This window comes from Prionailurus viverrinus, chromosome C2, assembly GCF_022837055.1.
Source record: "Prionailurus viverrinus isolate Anna chromosome C2, UM_Priviv_1.0, whole genome shotgun sequence".
Taxonomy (NCBI): domain Eukaryota; kingdom Metazoa; phylum Chordata; class Mammalia; order Carnivora; family Felidae; genus Prionailurus; species Prionailurus viverrinus.
The window spans coordinates 27,631,555-27,654,425 of NC_062569.1; the positions used below are offsets into that span (position 1 = coordinate 27,631,555).

The window sequence follows — 22,871 nt, forward strand, 5'->3', positions numbered from 1 at the left end:
TAGAGATTTGAGATAAGTTATCCGAAAGTAGGAACTTAAGTGTTTGAACCCAGCTTCATTGTACACTGGATGTGTGATATCCATATATAGCCCATACATATCTATTGTTGGTAGAATGGTCACTGTATCAATAAAATATAGTTATTCTAGCATGCCTGGATCATTTAGAATACAGAAAAATTGCTATTATTGATACCCCTAGTTTTATATACTAACATTTCCAAATCTGGTTGTATGTAAATGGAGTCTTACTTAAAATACACCAGAAAAATGTGTTAAAGGAATTTTGTAAGTGAAAGTCCTTCACAACATTTTGTTTGCATCAATTTAAAGTTAACACTATGAGAACTATTTAATTTGACAATCTGCAAATACTGCACATTTACCATATGTACAGTTAGAAATACAGAAGTATAAGACATGGTTCCTGACCTCAAGAATTTATTATATAGGTGAAGAATCAACGTTAACATCATCAAATAAGAGACATTTTTCTTCAAAACAAAACAAAAAAAAGCCATAATCAATGTAATAGGGAATATAATTGAATGCTATTTTTGGCTCATTTAAAACAGGGAGTAAGATTCTATGGGATTTCAGAGGGGTAGTATCGTTTAACGAAGGACTTAACCTAGATTTGTATGGGCAGAGAAAAACATTGAACTAAGAAAAAATAGGAGAGATTAAAACTGACTAAATTTCTAGGAGGGTGAATGACTTGAACTGTTGATACATGACCACTTTCACCACAAAAACAATTTTAAATGGTTTGAGCTACAACAGAAGTTAATATGGACTTAATTTTTACATTTGTTCCCTTAATTCCATTCACTTTAGCTTTAAACTATAAAACTTGCACTTCAAAAAACACTTTTAATTCCAGCTTATATCAAGGCTGATCCTCTGTCATTCCAATTAATAAGGCCTATTGAAATTGTATTTTACTTCATGAAATTCAGTTCAGATATTAAAGTATTAAATCTCAAGACACCCTCTGACTGTCTAATTGTTAGAACTCAAGTTCAAGACATGAGGGAGCTTTCCTGAAGTTCAAAGATGTCAAAATGTTGTTAACTACATAAACCGACATAAACACATTGCCGAACTGTACTTTTTGACATTTGGTAAAGTAAAATACTTTGGAATTTTTAAGTAAGGATCAAGGTGCTATGGTCAGTCACTCTACTGTTTCATATTTTCTCAAATTCTTCTATCTCAACGGGGGTCTAGCTCTTCCTCACTTACTAAAATGTCACCCTACACCGAGTGAACTTCACATTTTAAAAGTTTGTGTATTTAAAAAAATAAAAAAAAATAAAAGTTAGTGTATTTATTTGGAGTGACTCTTCCAAATGTAAAACTCTCTGTACAAGTTAAAAACAAAAGCGCTCCTCCCTCTTTAATGGAAAACAAAGAGTTCTCTACAGTTCTTTCTAGTCAAAAAAGAAAATGGCTTGTTTGTCCCCAGTGATTAAATTAGATGCCATTTTGTATTTAAAAATAAATGTTTGGGGCTTTGTATTGTGGATTCAACTTTACCGAAAGGGCTAACATTAAACAAACCACGTATCTGGGTATTTTTGCCTCCCTCCTCTCCCCAACCTCAGATTACCTGGTTTAATCACAGCATTATCTGTTACACGAAAGATTTTAACTTTCTGTTTTGGCGGCAATCCAAGTTCTTGGTAAAATTCCAATAGAGATGGAGATTTCTAGAGGAAAAGCAGTACACATAAGTAACTCATTAATACTAAAGGTGGAGTTCAATACACAGAGATCTAAACCAAGTTATCAACAAATCATTAAGAGCACACTGTTCCCCTAATGAACAAAGAGCACCACATTCCTCTTATTTGGGGAGGTGGGATTTTTATCTATAATCCATCACACCAAGGATCCACCATGTGCATGGTGGAGCTCATATACACTAAATGGTGAAAGACTTTTCTTCTGTAGGAGAAGAAAGAGTTGTGATCATATGTGAATTCTGACTGGAGACTGTAAGTATCAAGAAACCTAATCCTAAGGCACCTGGGTGGCTCGGTGGGTTAAGCGTCCGACTCTTGATTTTGGCTCCGGTCATGATCTCACAGTCCATGGGATTGAGCCCTACGTCAGGCGCTGTGCTGACAGCATGAAGCCTGCCTGGGATTCTCTCTTTCACCCTCTCTCTGCCCCTCCTTGTGTGTGCATGCATACTCTCTCAAAATAAATTAATTAAAAAAAAAAACTTTAAAACACAAAAAACAAAAAACCCAAAACTTTCTCTTGACCACACAGCCTCCTTTAGCTAATCTTTCCATTCCCCCTTACAATCTCCTTGAAAGACTTTTGCTGAATCTACGTTCTATCTTCCCATTCTCTCAAACCCACTTTAATTAGATACTTGCAGCCCCTAATACTCAATGCAAAGTGCTTGTCAAGGTCACCAACCATCTCCATGTGGTCAAACACACCAGTCAATACTCATCTTATTGGCTCTATCAGCAATGCTTGGCACAGGTGACCACTTTCTCCTTGAGGCTGTCACTCTCTGTTCTTTCACACGCTAAAAACCCCACATTTCTAACTTCAATTGCAAATTCTATTCTGAACTGCAAATTCATTCATCCAAATGCCAACTCACTATCTCACTTCGATGTCATACAGCAACTCAAATCTGACATGTCTAAAATTGAACTCAACTTCCCCCCAGAAGCCTGCTTTCCTCTGATCTTCCAAATCTCAACAAAGGGCAACTCCATACTTCTGTTGTTTGGACCCAAAATCTTGTGATTACCTTTGACTCTTTTCTTTCTCACATCCCATGTCCCACTGATCAGCAGTTCCTGTAGACTCTAAAAATACAGTCCACGTGTGCCTGGGTGGCTGAGTCAGTTAAGGATCTCTTGACTTCAGCTCAGGTCATGATCTCACAAGTTTAAGCCCTATGACAGGGTCCTCACCGTCACAGTGTGGAGACTGCTTGGGATTCTCTCTCTCTCCCTCTGCCCCTCCCCTGCTCACGCTCTCTCTCTCTCAAACAAAAGAGAAAAAAATACAGCCCACATCCACTACTCCTCACCCGCACCCCAATCCACCATCTTTTTCCTGGATTATTTCCATAGCCTCCTAGTCGGTCTCCAAACTTCCACACTCCTGGCTCCACGCTCTGTTCTCTAGTCACAGGCTGGCATGACCCTTTTAAAACTCAAGCTAACTCATGTCTCCACAATGGTTTCCATCTCATGCAGAATCAATCCTAAATCCTCAACATGGTTTACAAGGTTCTGTACATTCTGTCATCTACTACTCTCCTCCTGGCCACCCTGCTTCAGGTACAATGCATTCCTCCTAACCAGTCCAAGAACACATTAAACAATGGCCTCAGGTACTTTGCACATACTGTCCCCCCTGCCTGAAATGCTTTCCTGCCAGATTTTTTCCAGGCCTTGCTCCCTCAATTTATTCAGGCCTCTACCCAAATATTAACTTACCTTTCCTGATTATTCTGTCTAAAATAGCACCACTTTCTGTCACTCGCAATCCTCTCAACCTACTTTATTAGTCTTAGAAGCACTTCTATAGCCATTTTTTATTGTTTATCTTCTATGCTACAGCCTCCCTGTTTCACCACCAAGCCCACCAAAATGTAAGCTTTGAGAACAGAAACTTTAGTTGCTGCTACATCCCCAGCTCCTGGTAGGTCCTGCTGCCTGTTTTTCCCTTCACCCTTGCCCTTTTTTCTGCTACTGTAAATATGCTTGAATAAAAAATATCTTTGAATGGAAAACTTCATGGATACCTCATTTCCTTAAAATGATGTCCTGGGTCTTTTTTTTAATTCTTAAGACTCTCGATATAGATTGCTGGAAGACTTACCAAAAGAGTTGTACCACTTTACATTTTCTGGTGTGAAGAGTACCTCTTTCATGCGACTATAACCAACATAGGCGTATCTATCTTCCTGATGCTCTCTCCCCTTCAACTTCCTCTCTCATCACAAAAGAAACACCTGCAGCCCAACAAGCCATAGTACTCTATGTATGCTTACCTATGTCTGATTACGCCAGTCCCTTGGCCTGTAATTCTTCTCCACCTCTGTACCTCCAAAGCATGTTAAAAATCTGTTAAATATATGTCTAGTCCCAGCTCCAGTGATATTTCCTGTCTAGATTCCTGCCTGGGCCGCCTTGCCAGAGCAGACTACTTCCTTGTCTGTTATCTCTAGACCTTGCATACATCTCAATTATTATTCATGTTACCTTACATTTGCCAGTGAATGTTTGCCTGTCTGCTGGAGCACATGGGTGGCGAGCTGTTTTATTCACCTGTATCTGTAACTTTAGAGCTAAGCACAGTGGCAAGTCAGACACTGCAGAAGTGAGCTAAATGAATGGTGAAGACACAAGAGATGGAGGACAGACATCTGTCTAGACGTGAAGTCCTGGTTTGTCTCTCCAAGCCACCCCACCTTTCCACGCTTGCTGCTGCATCAGTTCTTGGCACACAATATTACTGTGTTTACAATGCTATCTTCGAGTCTAGTTATTTAAAAAATTGCAGGCCTAAAATAAACATTACAGCTTATTCTGAGGATGAGCAAATCTTCAGGAAACTATATTATGAAACCAAACCAAGAGTAATTTTGTAATTAAAAAAGCAAGCACAGCAGCAACTAAAAAACCCTAGCCAACTCAAGAGGATGCTGATGATGTACGGATAATCAAGCATCACTGCACACCCAATCCAATGGAGTATCTGTACAGCCAGACTTAATTGTAGAATATGTGAATATGCAGCAAACTGCAGTTCCTTGATTTCAGTTTAAAATGTGGACTGTTAGGGCCACCCTGTAACACTGAGAAGGTTGCCTTTGATAGACATGGAATTGGGTGGCACTGGCCCATAAGTATAGAATGTTAATTTTTGGGTTAGCCCACAAACCCTGGAGCCCTCTAGTGGAACCACGCAACAGATGCTGAGAAGCCCTGCTTTGGATGCCTACAAAAGATTGTTCTGTACTTCAGTGTTCCCTCAAGAAGCTCTCCTTTCCTCCAAAAGAATGATGACATAAGTTCATCCCAGTCATTCTCTATAGTTTCACCTCCCACATGCTCAAATCCAACACTCATATTCAACAACACACTTATCAAGTCCCGTACTTTTCATCAACCATACACACTTCATTTGCAACAAAAGTAAACACATAAGTTCTCATTTAAAAATGTGGCTCCTTGGGGCGCCTGGGTGGCTCAGTCAGTTAAGCATCTGACTTCGGCTCAGGTCGTGATCTCGTGGTCTGTGAGTTCGAGCCCCAGGTCGGGCTCTGTGCTGACAGCTCAGAACCTGGAGCCTGCTTCTGATTCTGTGTCTCCCTCTTTCTCTGACCCTCCACCCGTTCATGCTCTGTCTCTCTCTGTCTCAAAAGTAAACGTTAAAAAAAAAAAAGAATAAAAATGTGGCTCCTTGCAATTATTTTACTGATGTTCAGATTTAGATTTATTACATTTTAGAATAGATTTCAAATTTATTTGACATTCACTTATTCTACCTGATGATTTAAAAAGCATTTTATTAATAGCTTCTAAGTATGCAAGGGAGCTTCTAAGAAAAATCTTTTACTTTTCAGCAACACAAAATAAAGATAAACATCTTGACCTAAGTAACTACAGACTGAGACATAAAAGATAATACATAACATACTTCTTGATTATCTTTTAATTTCAGTAAAATTGAATACTTTAATTTTTTCTTTTAAAAATCAAAATATCATAAAACTAATTAGGTATTGTTTGTGAAAAACACCAAATGCTCAAGTTGAGCTGAAAGCAGCAGTGGTGTAACACAAGGCTTTTTTTTTTTTTGACTTCCAAATAAATGATTTCAAAAGGCAATTTAAAAGACTGACAGCAATGTCACACTCGGATAATCCCATCTATGAAGCTGCATTTTTTGTCTCCCTCTTCAAAGTTCTTTGCAATTATCTCTCTCACAATGAAAATGCTTCTCTGCTCCTAAGATGAATTGATTCGATCAACTTTTAAGGCCACTTAACTTCCTTATTCAAAAACACTATGTTTTTATTTACAATAAACTACAAAAACAGCAAAAGCAAAACAGTCTAATTTCTGGGAGGCCTAAAAAAGTCTTTACAGAGTTAAAAAAAAAAAAAAAAAAAAAAAAAAAAAAAAAAAACAACAACAACCCAAAACAGTTCTAGCCCTATTATAAATAAAACTGATTCAATCATTTTAGAATGCTTAACTAGTTGAGATTTTATATTCATCGGTGTATTTGTTTTTAAAACCTTCTATAACCAACGTACTTGCAGTTTCTCTGAGGGATACAATACGCAAAAGGAAGTCTGCTTACTTTTAGGTTTGAAAATCTTTTTCCTTTTTGAACCAAAATTCTTTACTTATAAAGAATTCTAAAACTTCATTTTCACACCTCACTCTAAAAAAAGGTCAAAGACAAAGATTTTTCTTAGTATTTAATACATGCTCTCTGGACCTAGAAAATTTATATCTTGAAGAGCATGAAAGGTCTCTGTAGCACTTCCTATACCAGAGAGTAAATAAAAAAATCTGTGCAAGGTAAGTGGGTGGAAATCCTCCACAACACAATAGAGCATCCAAATCACCTTGCTGTGCGGTATACTCACGAAAGAGAATAAAGCTTAAAATGTGTAGACCACAGTCTCAAGTATGAAAATGTAGTACTACCATTTCTGAAATATTTCAATTATTAGTATTATGCTAATAAAATCTTATCTATAAGACACCTTCTTCATTAAGTAAAATAGAATAAAATGAATTGCCAAATACATTTTTGGGGGGAACTTTTGTTTTTTCTTGAGAACTATATTTGAGAATTAATGTGAGACTTTTAGAACCAAAAGAGGATTAGCAGCCATCAAGTCCAATTCCCTGTTTTTATGTATAAGAAAACAGATGTTCAAGAAAGTAGAGTGAAGGGAGCTAATGGTAGAAGTGAGAATTAGAACTCAGCTCTTCTGACCCCACATCCACTTGTTTTTCCACTGGCTCACAGTTCTGGGAAGTAATGTTCACAGATCTGTTGGAGCAGAGTGGATTATCCCAATTTTATGTTTGATTTACAAGTATCAAGGCAATAAAGTCATGAATTTACAAAATTGGTAATGAAAATAAAGATGATGGTGCTAGACATAACAAAAACACAGAAGTACAATCAACGAGAAAACATGTAGCAAACAATTATTCACATGAAGACTAGCATATATACATTTAAAATATTCAAACATTTGAAAAAAATCTGACATCTAAAAAAAGTTTCCATAAATACCTCACTGTGCTTTTCATTACTGTGAAATTATTTTAAATCCTAAAATTATTAGCCAATAAATTGTCAAGAGTGAATAGCAGAATTTTTAGCAGAACTAAAAATATATATAAATAGGCTATACTAGTATAATATGCAAAAGTAACTAACTTCTCTAACACTTATGAGACAGGCCTAAATGGACTCTAGTCCTACCAAACTATAGGACTCTGATGATTCTATATGGTTTTAACCATATAACTGAATTCACTGATCAGTATATCCAACTATTTACGGGACAACCCCACCTGAATTTTCTATAAACGCCTCACACACTTCTTTCCTCCAAAACTTCCTCTTTCCTTGTTGCTATTTCAGGTTACAGCATTAGCAATGAACCAGGTGCTCGCTTAGGAACCACTCTCTGCCTGCGTCCCCTCACCATATACTCACCCAGTCTTCTTTAAATCCCTGTCTCCTCCAAGCCCAATGCAACTGCCTTGGCTCAAAGCCTTTTATCCACTCTTCCCAGAGCTTAAAACAACTTCCTAAATGTCCTCCTTACATCCAGATTCTTCTTATCTAGTTAACCAGGATAACGACTTGACCACATTACTGCCACAGTTAAAGAATTCAGAAAGCTCTTGGGGTGCCTGGGTGGCTCAGTTGGTTGAGCATCCAACTTCGGCTCAGGTCATGATCTCGCAGTTGACGAGTTCGAGCCCCGCATGGGGCTCTGTGGTGACAGTTCAGAGCCTGGAGCCTGCTTCAGATTCTGTGTCTCCCTGTCTCTCTGCCCCTCCCTCACTCATGCTCTGTCTCAAAAATAAACATTAAAAAAAATTTTTTTTTTTTTTAAGAATTTAGAAAGTGCTTGGGAATCTACAGGATGAAGTCTAAACCCTTCAGCACTCTACCCAGACAGGTGTACCTTTGCACCTTAACTACCTTCCCCCACACTCACACACTAAGATCTCCTACACCACACCTCTCTTCCCAAGCACACATACCCTCTTCCATGTGTCTTTGTAGAAGATACATATGAAAAATCTCATTAATCTTGGTAACAAATCTCTTAGGTAGGTAGTATTTTTATCCCCATTGTACAGATGGGTAAATACTTCAGCATGGAGGGTAAAGTTACTTGTTCCAAATACTAAAGAGAGGAAATGGAACAATAGAGAATCCTGGGCTCAAGGGCTTGAACAAACTACCTCCACCCCAAATCCACAATTTACCACATGGACAAACACAAGTTTGTGACTATGGAATAGCCTTAAAACTTAAAGAATTCAGATCTGAAGCTAATGAAATGTACTATTCTAAAGAATGAAAATACATCCTTACATAGAAACGTGACACAGTTTTTCCTCCTACAGTTAGGGCTGCCATTTTTCCATCATGGTTTTCCTTTGGAGTATATTTTAGAACATGACAGTCTTGTACCTAAGAAAACAAATATAAAAAAACTAAGTTATGTGCCAAGATACATTTTAACATATCATACCAGCAACACCAAAGCCTTAGGACAATGAGGAATCCCCTAAAGTTAATTATCTCACCATTCCTCTAACACCAACCACAATCTTAAGTTATAGAAATACCCTTAAAAAAAAAAAGTCAATTACAGGCAGAGCATACAGACAACACATAAAGAAAAGTGCCTAAAACAAAAATATACAACAGAACACGTAGTTGTGAAGAAAACAGGCATTAACCACCACCCATGTCAAGAAGTAGAACCCACAAAACCTCTGCGTGGCTCTTCCCAATAACCTCCCTGCCTTTTTTTTTTTTTTTACCCCTGAAGCAGCGGTTCTCAATGTGTGGTCTCCAAAGAAGCAGCATCGACATCACCTGGGCACTTGGTGAAAATGCTGACCCTTAGGCCTCAGCCCAGACCTACTGAATCAGAATCTCATTTTATAAGCCTTCCAGGTTGATTCTGAGGCTCACTAAAATTTGAGAAGCACTGCCCTAGAAATAACTACTATTCTTGACACTTACGGTAATCATTTACTTACTTTTCTTTATAACTGCTACCTTTTAAAGTATTTAATAATGTAGTTTAGTGTTGCCTGCTTTAGACTTTGTACAAATAGAATCAAACTGTAGGTGCTTTTCCATGCTTTGCTTCTTTCACTTGTTTATATTTCTAAGTTTAATCCATATTGTTGTGTGTAGCTCTCTTCTGTTCATTTTTACTGCTATCCAGCTTTCCATTGTGTGAATACCATGACTTATTTATCCATTCTGTTAGACTTGTGGGTTATTTCTAGTTGGGTAAGTATTAAGAGCAATACTGCTATAATAACTGTTGTAGAGGTATCCTGCTCAAGTTTTCTGTTAAACACTCAGGAGTGAAATGGCCAGACTACAAGGTTCACCAATCTCAACTTTACCACATAATTATGCTAAACTGTTCTCCGAAGTGGTTGTACCAATTTACAATCCAACTAGGCATTCCTAAAAGCTCTCAAAGTTCCCTAGAGTTTTAGAAACTATAATCCTCTCTTTGTTCATTCAGGGTCAATAACAATGTCCTAAGGCCTGTAAGGCCCCCTGGGGCCTATGAGCACTCAGCGTACTTCTGTGCATGAGCACTCATTTTAATCACCACCATCTGTCCAATCACCTGTCTAGGATTAGGCCCCAAAGATGAACTCAGATGTCCAACCCAATTTGGGGAATGATGGTCTCCTAACTCCATCAGTGATCTTTCTCTAATAATAATTGTAAAGACAACAGTGGCCAATATAAATTGGACATTTAACACTATTTTAAATGCTTGACATTTATACCTTGTGCAACTCTCACAAAAACCTTCTGAGGTAGGTAATAGTTATTTCCTTTACCAAATACAATTCTATCTTTTACAGAGGAGGCACAGTGCTCCAAGGAACACAGCTAAGCAGTGGAAGAATCAAGATGTGAAGTCAAGTATTCTGGTCCCAGCACCCACATTTTTAACAATTAGAGTTTGTATCATCTCAGAGAACAAAATGCTTCCCTAGACAAGAGCGTTACATTCTAAGCTAGCAAAGAGATCAAATTTTCAAAAAAATTTGTATTAAAATTCAAGTTAGTTAACACATAGTGCAATGATTTCAGGAGTCAAATTTAGTGATTCATCACTTACATATTAACACCCATTGCACATCCCAACAAATGCCTTCCTTAATGCCCATCACCCATTTGGCCCATCCCCCAACCCAACATCTCTCCAACAGCTCTCAGTTTGTTATCTGTATTTAAAAGTCTCTTATGGAGAGAAGGCAAGATGGCAGAACAGCATCGAAGTTCTTTGTGAGCCTCACGTCCATGAGATACAGCCTGACCAACACTAAACCATCCTACACATCTAGAAAACTGACTGGAGGATTAACACAACAATCTGTACAACCTGAACCACAGAATTCAGCAGAAAGACAAAAAATTCATTTTTATTTTCAATTTTAATTAAAAATATTTTCCTTTAATTTTTTTACTATATTCTTTACTTTTGTGTAATTTTTCTCAAATTCTACCTTACTTCCATCATTCTATTTTAGTCTACTTCAGTGTATTCAGCTTTTCAAATTTTCAAACAATTTCTGTGTTTTCTTTTTTCATTTCTTTTTCTTGAATGCAGACAGTGAAAAACTTCATTTTTACTTTCAATTTCTATTAAAAACATTTTTAATTTTTTCTTACTATATTTTTTACTTTTAGGTAAATTTTTCATATTCTATTTTACTTCCATCATTTTATTTTAGTCTACCACATTGTATTCACAAAAGATTTCCTTTTTTTTCTTTCTCTTGAATATAGAAAGAGAAAAAAATTCATTTTTAATTTTTATTAGAAATATTTTTAATTTTCTTCCTACTATATTCTTTACTTTTGTGTAAATTTTTTCAAATTCTATTTTACTCCCATTATCTCATTTTAGTCTACATCAGTGTATTCATTTTTTCAAATTCTCAAATGATTTCCTCCCCCCTATGTCACACCACTATCAACACCCAGACCAAAACACACCTAGGATCTAGCATCATTTATTAGATTTTGTGTGTGTGTGTTTATTTTTTAATTTTAATATTTTAATTTTAACATTTTTATAATTTTAATTTTTCTACCTCATTAATTCCTTTTCTCCTTTCAAAATGACAACACGAAGGAATTCACCCCAAAAGAAAGAGCACGAAGAAACGACAGAGAGGAATTTAACCAACACATATAAGCAAGATGTCTGAACTAGAATTTAGAATCACGATAATAAGAATACCAGCTGGAGTAGAAGACAGATTAGAATCTCTTTCTGCAGAGATAAAAGAAGTAAAAAATAGTCAGAATGAAATAAAAAATGTTGTAACTGAACTGCAATCACGGATGGATGCAGTGGCAGGAAGGATGGACGAGGCAGAACAGAGAATCAGCGATACAGAGGACAAACTTATAGAGAATAATGAAGCAGAAAAAAAGAGGGAGATTAAGGCAAAAGAGCATGATTTAAGAATTAGAGAAATCAGTGACTCATTAAAAAGGAACATCAGAATCACAGGGGTCCCAGAAGAGAAAGACAGAGAAATAGGGGTAGAAGGGTTATGTGAGCAAATCATAGAGGAAAACTTTCCTAACCTGGGGAAAGACATTGACATCAAATTCCAGGATGCACAAAGGACCCCCATTAGATTCAGCAAAAACTGACTATCAACAAGGTATATCATAGTCAAATTCACAAAATACTCGGACAAGGAGAGAATCGTGAAAGCAGCAAGGGAAAAAAAGTCCCTAACCTACAAGGCAAGACAGATCAGGTTTGCAGCAGACCTATCCACAAAAACTTGGCAGACCAGAAAGGAGTGGCAGGATATATTCAGTGTGCTGAATCAGAAAAATATGCAGCCAAGAATTCTTTATCCAGAAAGGCTGTCATTCAAAAGAGAAGGAGAGATTAAAAGTTTCCTAGACAAACAAAAATTAAAGGAGTTTGTGACCACTAAACAAGCCCTGCAAGAAATTTTAAGGGGGACTCTCTGAGGGGAGAAAAGATGAAAAAAAAAATTTATGCAACAAAGATTAGAAAGGACCAGAGAACACCACCAGAAACTCCAACTCTACAAGCATCATTACAGCAATAAATTTCTATCTTTCAGTACTCACTCTAAATGTCAATGGACTCAATGCTCCAATCAAAGGACATAGAGTAAAAGAATGGATAAGAAAACAAGACCCATCTAGATGCTGTTTACAAGAGACCCACTTCAGACATAAAGACACCTTCAGATTGAAAATAAGGGGATGGAGAACCATCTATCATGCTAATGGTCAACAAAAGAAAGCTGGAGTAGCCATACATCTATCAGACAATCTAGACTTTAAAATAAAGACTGTATCAAGAGATGCAGAAAGGCATTATATCAAATCAAGGCGTCTATCCACCAAGAAGACCTAATAATTGTAAACATTTAGGAGCCAAATGTGCAAGCACCCAAATATATAAATCAATTAATCACAAACATAAAGAAGCTCATTAATAGTAATACCATAATAGTAGGAGACTTCAACACCCCACTCACAGCAACGGACAGATCATCTAATCAAAAAATCCACAAGGAAACAATGGCTTGGAATGACACACTGGACCAGATGGACTTAACAGATCTATTCAGAACATTTCATCTTAAAGCAGCAGGATATACATTCTTCTCCAGTGCACATGGAACGTTCTCCAGAAAAGACCATACACTGGGACACAAATCAGTCCTAAGTAAGTACAAAGAGGTTGAGATCATACCGTGCAAATTTTCAGACCACAATGCTATGAAACTCAAAATCAACCACAAGAACAAATTTGGAAAGGTAACAAATACTTGGAGACTGAAGAATATCCTACTAAAGAATGAATAAGCTAACCAAGAAGTTAAAGAGGAATTCAAAAAGTATATGGGAGTCAATGAAAATGGTAACAACACAACCCAAAACCTCTGGGACTCAGCAAAGGCAGTCATAAGAGGAAAGTATATAGCAATCCAGGCCTTCCTAAAGAAGGATGAAAGATCTCATACACACAACCTAACTTTATGCCTTAAGGAGCTGGAAAAAGAATAGCAAATAAAACCCCAAACCAGCAGAAGGCAGGAAATAATAAAGATTAGAGCAGAAATTAATGCTGTCGAAGCCAAAAAAACAGTAGAACAGATCAATGAAACAAGAAGCTGGTGCTTTGAAAGAATTAACAAAATTGATAAACTACTAGCCAGTTTGATCATGAAGAAAAAGCAAAGGACCCAAATAAATAAAATCAAGAATGAAAGAGGAACGATCACAACCAACACAGCAGAGATAAGAACAATAATAAGAGAATATTATGAACAATTATATGCCGATAAAAAGGGCAATCTGGAAGAAATGGACAAATTCCTAGAAACATATACACTACCAAAACTGCAACAGGAAGAAATAGAAAATTTGAACAGACCCATAACCAGTAAGGAAAGCGAATTAGTAATCAAAAATCTGCCAAAAAAACAAGAGTCCAGTGCCAGATGGCTTTCCAGGGGAATTCTAACAAACATTTAAGGAAGAGTTAACATCTATTCTCTTGAAGCTGTTCCAAAAAATAGAAATGGAAGGTAAACTCCATTCATAGAAATGAAACTCCTTCTGTGATGCCAGCATCACCTAGATTCCAAAACCAGACAGAGACCCCACTAAAAAGGAGAACTATAGACCAATCTCCCTGATGAACATGGATGCAAAAATCCTCAACAAGATATTAGTCATCCAGATCCAACAATACATTACAAAAATTATTCACCACGACCAAGTGGGATTTATACCTGGGATGCAGGGCTGGTTCAATATCCGCAAAACAATTAACGTGATTCATCACATCAATAAAAGAAAGGACGAGAACCATAGGATCCTCTCAATAGATGTGGAGAAAGCATTTGACGAAATACAGCATCCTTCCTTGATAAAAACCCTCAAGAAAGCAGGGATAGAAGAGCATACCTCAAGATCATAAAAGCCATATGTGAATCACCCAACACTAATATCATCCTCAATGGGGAGAAACTGAAAGCTATCCCCCCAAGGTCAGGAACAAGACAGGGATGTCCACTCTCACCACTGTCATTCAACATAGTATTGGTAGTCTTAGCCTCTGCAATCAGACAACACAAAGAAATAAAAGGCATTCCAAATCCGCCAGGAGGAGGTCAAACTTTCACTCTTCGCAGATGACATGATAGTCTATATGGACAACCCAAAAGATTCCACCAAAAAACTGCTAGAACTGATTCATGAATTCAGCAAAGTTGCAGGATATAAAATCAACGCAGAGAAATCGGTTGCATTCCTATACACCACCAATGAAGCAACAGACAGAGAAATCAAGGAATCGATCCCATTTACAGTTGCACTAAAAGCCATAAAATACCTATGAATAAATCGAACCAAAGAGGTAAAAAATCCATACACTGAAAACTGTAGAAAGCTTATGAAAGAAATGAAGAAGACACAAAAAAAAATGAAAGAAATATTGCATGCTCATAGATTGGAAGAACAAATATTGTTAAAATGTTGATACTATCCAAAGCAATCTACAAATTTAATGCAATCCCTATCAAAATTACACCAGCATTCTTCACAGAGATAGAACAAACAATCCTAAAATTTGTATGGAACCAGAAAAGACCCTGAAAAGCCAAAGCAATCCTGAAAAAGAAAACCAAAGTGGGAGGCATCACAATCCCAGACTTCAAGATGCATTACAAAGCTGTAATCATCCAGACAGTATGGTACTGGCACAAAAAAAGACACTCAGATGAACAGAACAGAGATCCAGAAATGGACCCCCAAATGTATGAGCAACTAATCTTTGACAAAGCAGGAAAGAATATCCAGTGGAATAAAGACAGTCACTTCAGCAAATGGTGCTGGGAAAACTGGACAGCGACATGCAGAAAAACGAACCTGGACCACTTTCTTACACCATACACAAAAATAAACTCAAAATGGATGAAAGACCTAAATGTAAGACAGGAAGCCATCACAATTCTCGAGGAGAAAGCAGGCAAAAACCTCTTTGATCTTGGCTGCAGCAACTTCTTACTCAACACGTCTCCGGAGGCAAGGGAAACAAAAGCAAAAATGAACTACTGGGAGCTCATCAAAATAAAAAGCTTCTGCACAGTGAAGGAAACAATCAGCAAAACTAAAAGGCAACCGATGGAATGGGAGAAGATATTTGCAAATGACATATCAGATAAAGGGTTAGTATCCAAAATCTATAAAGAACATATCAAACTCAACACCCAAAAAACAAAGAATCCAGTGAAGAAATGGGCAAAAGACATAAATAGACACTTCTCCACAGAAGACATCCAGATGGCCGGCCAACCAACACATGAGAAAATGCTCCACATCACTCATCATCAGGGAAATACAAACAAAACCACAATGAGATATCACCTTACACCTGTCAGAATGGCTAACATTAACAACCCAGACAACAACAGATATTGGCAAGGATGCAGAGAAAGAGGATCTCTTTTGCACTGTTGGTGGGAATGCAAGCTGGTGTAGCCACTCTGGCAAACAGTATGGAGGTTCCTCAAAAAACTAAAAATAGAACTACCCTACGGCTCAGCAATTGCACTACTAGGCATTTATCCACGGGATACAGGTGTGCTGTTTCGAAGGGACACATGCACCCCCATGTTTATAGCAGCACAATCAAAAATAGCCAAAGTATGGAAAGTGCCCAAATGTCTATCGATGAATAAATGGATAAAAAAGATGTAGTATATATATACAATGGAGGATTACTCGGCAATCAAAAAGAGTGAAATCTTGCCATTTGCAACTACGTGGATGGAAGTGGAGGGTATTATGCTAAGTGAAATTAGAGAAAGACAAAGATCATGACTTCATTCATGTGAAGAGTTTAAGAGACAAAACAGATGAACGTAAGGGAAGGGATACAAAAATAATATAAAAACAGGAAGGAGGACAAAAGAGAGAAGACTCTTAAATATGGAGAACAAACTGAGGGTTAGGGGAGGGATTGTGGGCGGGGGGGATGGGCTAAATGGGTAAGGGGCACTAAGGAATCTACTCCTGAAATCATTGTTGCACTATATGCTAACTAATTTGGATGTACATTTAAAAAAATAAAAAAGTAAAAGAATAAAAAAAAATCAAGTTTCTTATGATTTGCCTCCATCTCTCTTTTTATCTTATTTTTCCTTCCCTTCCCCTAAATTAACTTGTTTTCTTAAATTCCACGAGTGAAATCATATATTTATCTTTCTCTGACTGACTTATTTCACTTAACATAATCCTCTAGTTCCATTCACAGTTACAAATTGCAAGATTTCATTCATTTTGATCACCAAGTAATATTCCATTGTATATATACAAGACCAAAATGTTAATTTTGAGAGGAAAGAATGAAAATAAGTTGGGACAGATTTTTTCCGATTATGAATTAAACTGGTACCTTTGTGAGAAGCTAGGTTACACGGTTTTTTATTCATTGCCCTAGTTAAATCCAAAGCCAGTATCATGAAGACCACCACTCAGGCAAAAGTGAAACATTTACTGAAATAATCAGAAGTAAAGTTCTTTAATAGTATTTATGCTTGACATTAGCCCATTCTTCACCATACACTTATGTATTTTAGGATACAAATACTGCCCGTTCAGATTTACACAAATAGATCTTGGTACACGTACAGATCTGTTACATCTTCTGTTTCTGTCTTACCTGAAGTAATGTGACCACATGTTTTTGACCATCTTTGGTCCATAAAGGCATCATACCCAGCTTTAGGGCAATAAGGCCTACTCTAGAGGAACCTGGTAATTAAACACAAATCAGTGTTATTACAAACTTTTTCAACACTCGTCAACATGATACAACAGTATTTCCTACACTGTGGTTTCAATATGAGCAATAGGCAGCTAAGACACATGTTAATATATTCATAGAGTAAAATACAACTGCACCTTAGAGATGTAGGAGACTTCAACCATGGTTGGGTAAGATATTGGTCCTTAATAAATCTCTGTATAATGAACAAATATATGAGAACTATACAAAATGAAGAAAATAGGTAAACTGATAATATTCTGCTTTTTTTTTTTTAATTTTTTTTTTTCAACGTTTATTTATTTTTGGGACAGAGAGAGACAGAGCATGAACGGGGGAGGGGCAGAGAGAGAGGGAGACACAGAACCAGAAACAGGCTCCAGGCTCTGAGCCATCAGCCCAGAGCCTGACGCGGGGCTCGAACTCACGGACCGCGAGATCGTGACCTGGCTGAAGTCGGACGCCCAACCGACTGCGCCACCCAGGCGCCCCATATTCTGCTTTTAAAATAATGCTATTAATAGAGGGCATAAATCTATCATTACACTCTGCTTTCCTAGTATCAATTTATATCTAACCTCATTAATTGGGAAACATCTACCACTCAAATTCTAAGAACTTAGGTGGGGTTACAGGGATGACACAAGAGGTCACGTTGCTAAAATATGTCAGCCTCCACCATGCCCCTTAGATTTTTTGCATAAGTTAGGAAAGTTACTCCACTAAGAACTTCTGATCACTATACAATTGAACTGACACAATAAACCCCAACCAGAGACCACACTCTCAACAAGACAGGCCTTATTCTTCTTGGTCTGGCTACACATGGGTTTAATACTCTGCGAGCTACAAGGTACTGATTCTGGAGTTATGCTTTGCAAACCTGGAGTGCTAGAGCCCCAACTGAAAACATCACTGTGACACACTGCAGTTTAAATTACACTCCTCCAGCTTTTCTTCCCTGACTTATTTTATTTTTTTATCTGAAGGAAACAAGAAGACATATGCAGAATGATTTTCCTTTCACCTGCAAAATAGCTTCTTGAGGAAATCTTGATTACCATCAGACATTCACTCATAGTAGACCAGCATTCTAGAAATAAACTTGCAAACCAAACTACATTGAAACAGACACACTTGAGACATGAAAAATAAATTCAAGAAATTTATCATTTCGCCGCAGTCACTATGATTGTGAGTATGCCAGTCACATTAGGGAATGAGAACTTCTCAAATATAAAATAACTACCTGGCTCCCAAGGATGTAGAGGCCATGGTTCATCTTTTAAAGGACACAGTTTACTTGCTAATTGGGCTTTATTTTCCTCAGAGACCAACTGCTTAACAAATGAGACATTTTCTTCAGAAAGATGCTCATCCCACCAAGTACCACTCCTGCCATGGAGACTTCTAACCAAAAGCCAGATGTCTGCTCTGTAAAAACAAAAATTGGAAAACAAACCACAATATAAAAGGTTCCCCCATTTAACATGGGGAAGGGAGGTCACATGCGTTGGAATGTGCAGTCTGGCCCTCAGGAAAGGGTCTGGAATCTGTGCAAGTTTTTTTTTTTTTTCCCCCTCACATTTCTTATGACAAAAATGGGATTCACACATTTTTTTTTTTAACGTTTATTTATTTTTGAGACTGAGAGAGACAGAGCGTGAACAGGGGAGGGGCAGAGAGAGAGGGAGACACAGAATCTGAAACAGGCTCCAGGCTCTGAGCTGTCATCACAGAGCCCGACGCGGGGCTCGAACTCACAGACCGTGAGATCATGACCTGAGCCGAAGTCGGACGCTTAACCGACCAAGCCACCCAGGCGCCCCAGGATTCACATATTTACTGTCAATGATTACCCTACGGTAAAAGGTCTTCATCTTCTCCTCTGGGATAAACCAATTTCTAACAGAGCTGTCCTACAAAGGAGAAGCCACTGACCCATTTGTATATGTCCCTTAATAGTTTACATCCAGTGGAGGTGGCAGAATGTGGGATGCTGACCTTTCTCTGATAAGCTCACCTCTTCCCTGCAATGACATTGCCAAAGCTCAGAAGATACATAAAAGACATGGTCTCTGACCACTTGAACACACCAAGGAAGACTTCAGGGGATGAAAGTCAGGAAGGAGGTGTGTAATTCTTGCAGAGAGGGTCAGAAAAGGAGTAAAGCTTTCTGTCGTCTATGCTCCTTTTGTAGTCAGGTGCATCCACGTTAGAGTCCCAAATTTTGCACTAATTAGTTGACTGATCTTACTTCCCCAGGCTGCCGTTTTATCTGCAAAACGTAATCATGACTACGGAATAATGATAGTATCTGTAGAAGGAATAACGACAGCAATTCTATCTCATAAGGCTACGAGAACTAAGACGCCTAACATAACTCAACAAAGCATTCAGTACAGAGAAAACGCCCACTAACTGGTAGATAATATAACTGCTGTTGGTAATGCTCTCTGCCAGTCGCTGGCTCATAAACATTAAAAACAAAAAACCACCCCTTCAGTCCTTTAAACGGCGCTTCCTTGGAGTACCGCTCCTAACTCCTGTGTGCCTGCGGTCTGGAGACAGCCCCTTTCTCCTCCACCCAGGGCAGACCCCTCCGCACTGGGCCATGGCACTGCTCCGGGTCGCAGTGTTTCGCAGGGACCACACCTCCACACCCAGTCTCGAACACCCACCTGTTTCCCGAGCCCCGGGCAGCACCCAGGCCGCTCGCGCCGCAGCCCAGCACCCGGGCGCCTGCCTGAGCCAGCAGCCTCCAACCAGGCATGGAGTAGCCGGGGAGGGCTCGGCCCGCTGCTCTTCCTGTCGCCCCGCCGCTCTGCTTTCAAGACGTCCCCACGCTGCAGCCTCGAATCCACCGGAGCCCTCCGGGATCCTCCCGCTGACTTTGTACCGCTGCCCTCCCAGGTCGGAAAAGGGCCGATGGAGCCACTTCCGGTCCGTTTCCTAATGCGCTCCGGGCACCGAGGTCAACCCCCGGAACTAGAGTTCCGCCTGCGGATAGTCCTACTTTGGATCCCAGTTAGGGTAGGGATGGCGGGGACTAACTGATTTGTCTCTCCAGGGGTTGAAAAAAAAAAAAAAAAAGCGGGGGGCAGGAGGAGGGAAATAGGGAAATGTTCGGAATTTAAACTTTGCCAGAATGAAGCGAACTAGGGACAGGTTCCTTAAGAAGGCCAGGTCACTTCTAAATAATGCTCACTGCTGGGCAGCGCATTGTACTAAACAGGCCTTGATACTGTTACACTGGTTTACGTTCAAAACAACTCCAAAAGGAAATTGTTATTTTTATATTCTAAATGAGGCAACAGAGACTCAGAATTTTGGTGCCGGTCCAAAATAGTACATCTGGCAGATGGACAGAGCTGGCACTGAAACAGGGTTGGCATGTGTTCACAACAGAATATGGCCAAGGTGATCATGTGTGACTTCCAGGGCTGGATTATACAGAGTATTGCTACTTCTGCGTTGTCTCCGATTGCTCCCTGTGGAGAAAGCCAGTGGTCATGTCCTGCAGACACTCAAACAGCCTTGTAGAAAGGCCTATATGAAGAGAAACCAACTTTTCAGCCAGGAGTGAGCCTCTTAGAAGTGGATCCTCTGGTCCCAGGCAACCCTTCAGATGCCTGCATGTGATGAAAGACCTCGAGCCTGAACCACCCAGCCAAGAAACTCACAGGTTCCTGACCAGAAAATTGTCAAAGGGAATAAATGATAACTCTTATTTTTAAGTTTTAGGGTGATTTGTGATGCAGCAGTAAGTAGCCAACATACCTTCTGTACAAATAAACCCTTGTCCTGGTTTCCAGACCCAACCCAATCATAATGTGTGTGCCTTGGGAGCTCATTCTACTTCTCCAAAAGTCCATTTCCTTATTTGCCAAATGGGTGTTTGTAGAAATTTGGGAATCAGAACTTAAAAAGTGTAGCAATTTCAAAAGCTCTTTTTATTAGTGATCTGGCTAGCCTGGCTTAAAATGTCCAGGCAGTGGTCAATTCCTGGTTACTACTTGGGATTCAGTAGGCTCGAAAGCTTTGCTTGCTCTTCCTTTCCACCAATTGCTATTGCTGTTACCCTGGACACTTTCAAACAACACTTTGGGCCTTAGAGGAAAAATTACATCTCTTAATTCTAGCCATGCTCTCTGGCTTCCCAGTTAATAAGAAAGGCTCTTCTTTGAACAAATGTGCCTTGAAGTATGCTACATATAAAAAGCCAGAGGAAAAAAGATTTTACTATCAATGCCAATAGCTAGCATTTCTTGTGCATACAGTATGTGCTCAGTGTTGTGGAAATCCCTCAAAGACCACCAGGGCCACACCTGAACTCATACAAAGTTAAGTTTAATTAGCTTGCTACAGCAAGAGAGAGCATACACCAGAGGGTGTCTCCATACAAATGAGTTGGGTAGGGCTTGTTATAAGATTTTGACTTATGCTGGGAGATTTTAAGTGGGCATCAGGGAAGTTGGGACTTGTTTTGGAATGCTATCAAGAATCAAGGACATTGGGGGGTGCCTGGGTAGCTCAGTCAGTTGAGCGACTGACTTCAGCTCAGGTCACGATCTCACAGTTTGTCAGTTTGAGCCCCGCGTCGGGCTCTGTGCTGACAGCTCAGAGCCTGGAGCCTGCTTCTGATTCCGTGTCTCCCTCTCTCTCTGCCTCTCCCCTACTCATGCTCTGTCTCAGAAATAAATAAACATTAAAAAAATTAGAAAAAAAAGAATCAAGGACATTGGGCATCTCAAAAATTTTGCTCTGGAGACAAGAAGAACAAAGTGAGACTCAGGATGATGTTGGGATGAAGACAGAAATTACTCAGAAGAAGGAACTGTTAGTCATTTCGTGGCAGTCGTGTGGCCTTGGGTATGATATGTTAGAAACCTTGTGTTGACGTTCCATTATAAACACTGCAGTCTGATTACTAACAATTCATTTTCACTCTTTCGGTTTATTTTCCCACTTAATCTTTATAACAACCCTGTGTGATAATAGTATAATTATCTCCATTTTACAGTCAAGGGGGAAAAAAAACCACAGAGAGATTACATAACTTAAATACGGTCACTCAGCCAGTAAAAGGTAGAGCCAAGATTTAAATTTCAGCAGTGTGAGCACAGGGCTTATGCTCTTAGTAATTTTGTTTCCTTGGCTCTCTGTGACCAATATGTTACTTCCCTTGCATAGAATCTCTCTCTGGCTAAAGCGGAAAATTGGTAAGAAAACCTATCACACACAGTGGTCTGTGAGGATTGAGGAGGTGGCTATTCACTCTAGCCTTTGCCCCTGGTGCCAACTCTCTCCTGGTCCATAATAGAGGCCTTGAGTCAATGAAACCCTTAGCAGGCACCACTGCTTAACTAGAGCTTAGCAAAGTGTGCTTTGTCTGCTGGTACATAGCACGCATCTCCTGTGTGCCAGCCGGCCTGAGGTGTCATCATATTTGATTTTGCCATGGCTGTATGCTCCTAAGTGGCAAGGACCAGGTCCAGTTCTTGAGGGAACTAGTCAGGACTCCTTTATGGCACTCGGGCACGGAGCTCAAGATGCCTATCCTTTCTGATGTCATCCTTCAGATCCACCTCTACCCCTAAGAGCACTTTTCCTGTCTGGGACTTCAGTTCCTTGTTGGAACAAAGATAACCCCCACAATCTGTTTTTAGTACTACGGTTCTATACTTCTTACTCGTCTAATTTAAAAAGCTGATATAACCAATGT

At 39.0% G+C, this 22,871-nt stretch overlaps 1 protein-coding gene across 1 annotated transcript in view; it reads right to left on the reverse strand.

Annotated features, from left to right (window-relative positions):
• Positions 1-20,081, reverse strand: part of MRPL3 (mitochondrial ribosomal protein L3) — a 58,818-nt gene extending 38,737 nt beyond the window's left edge. Inside the window, exons 1-5 of the mRNA XM_047875725.1 lie at positions 19,828-20,081; positions 18,396-18,580; positions 17,042-17,133; positions 8,632-8,730; positions 1,613-1,712 (exon numbers count right to left, since the gene is read on the reverse strand). Of these exons, the coding sequence (XP_047731681.1) occupies positions 1,613-1,712; positions 8,632-8,730; positions 17,042-17,133; positions 18,396-18,580; positions 19,828-19,919 (568 nt within the window). The 5' untranslated portion in view covers positions 19,920-20,081. The remainder of the gene's footprint in view (positions 1-1,612; positions 1,713-8,631; positions 8,731-17,041; positions 17,134-18,395; positions 18,581-19,827) is intronic.
• Between the last annotated feature and the right edge of the window lie 2,790 nt (positions 20,082-22,871).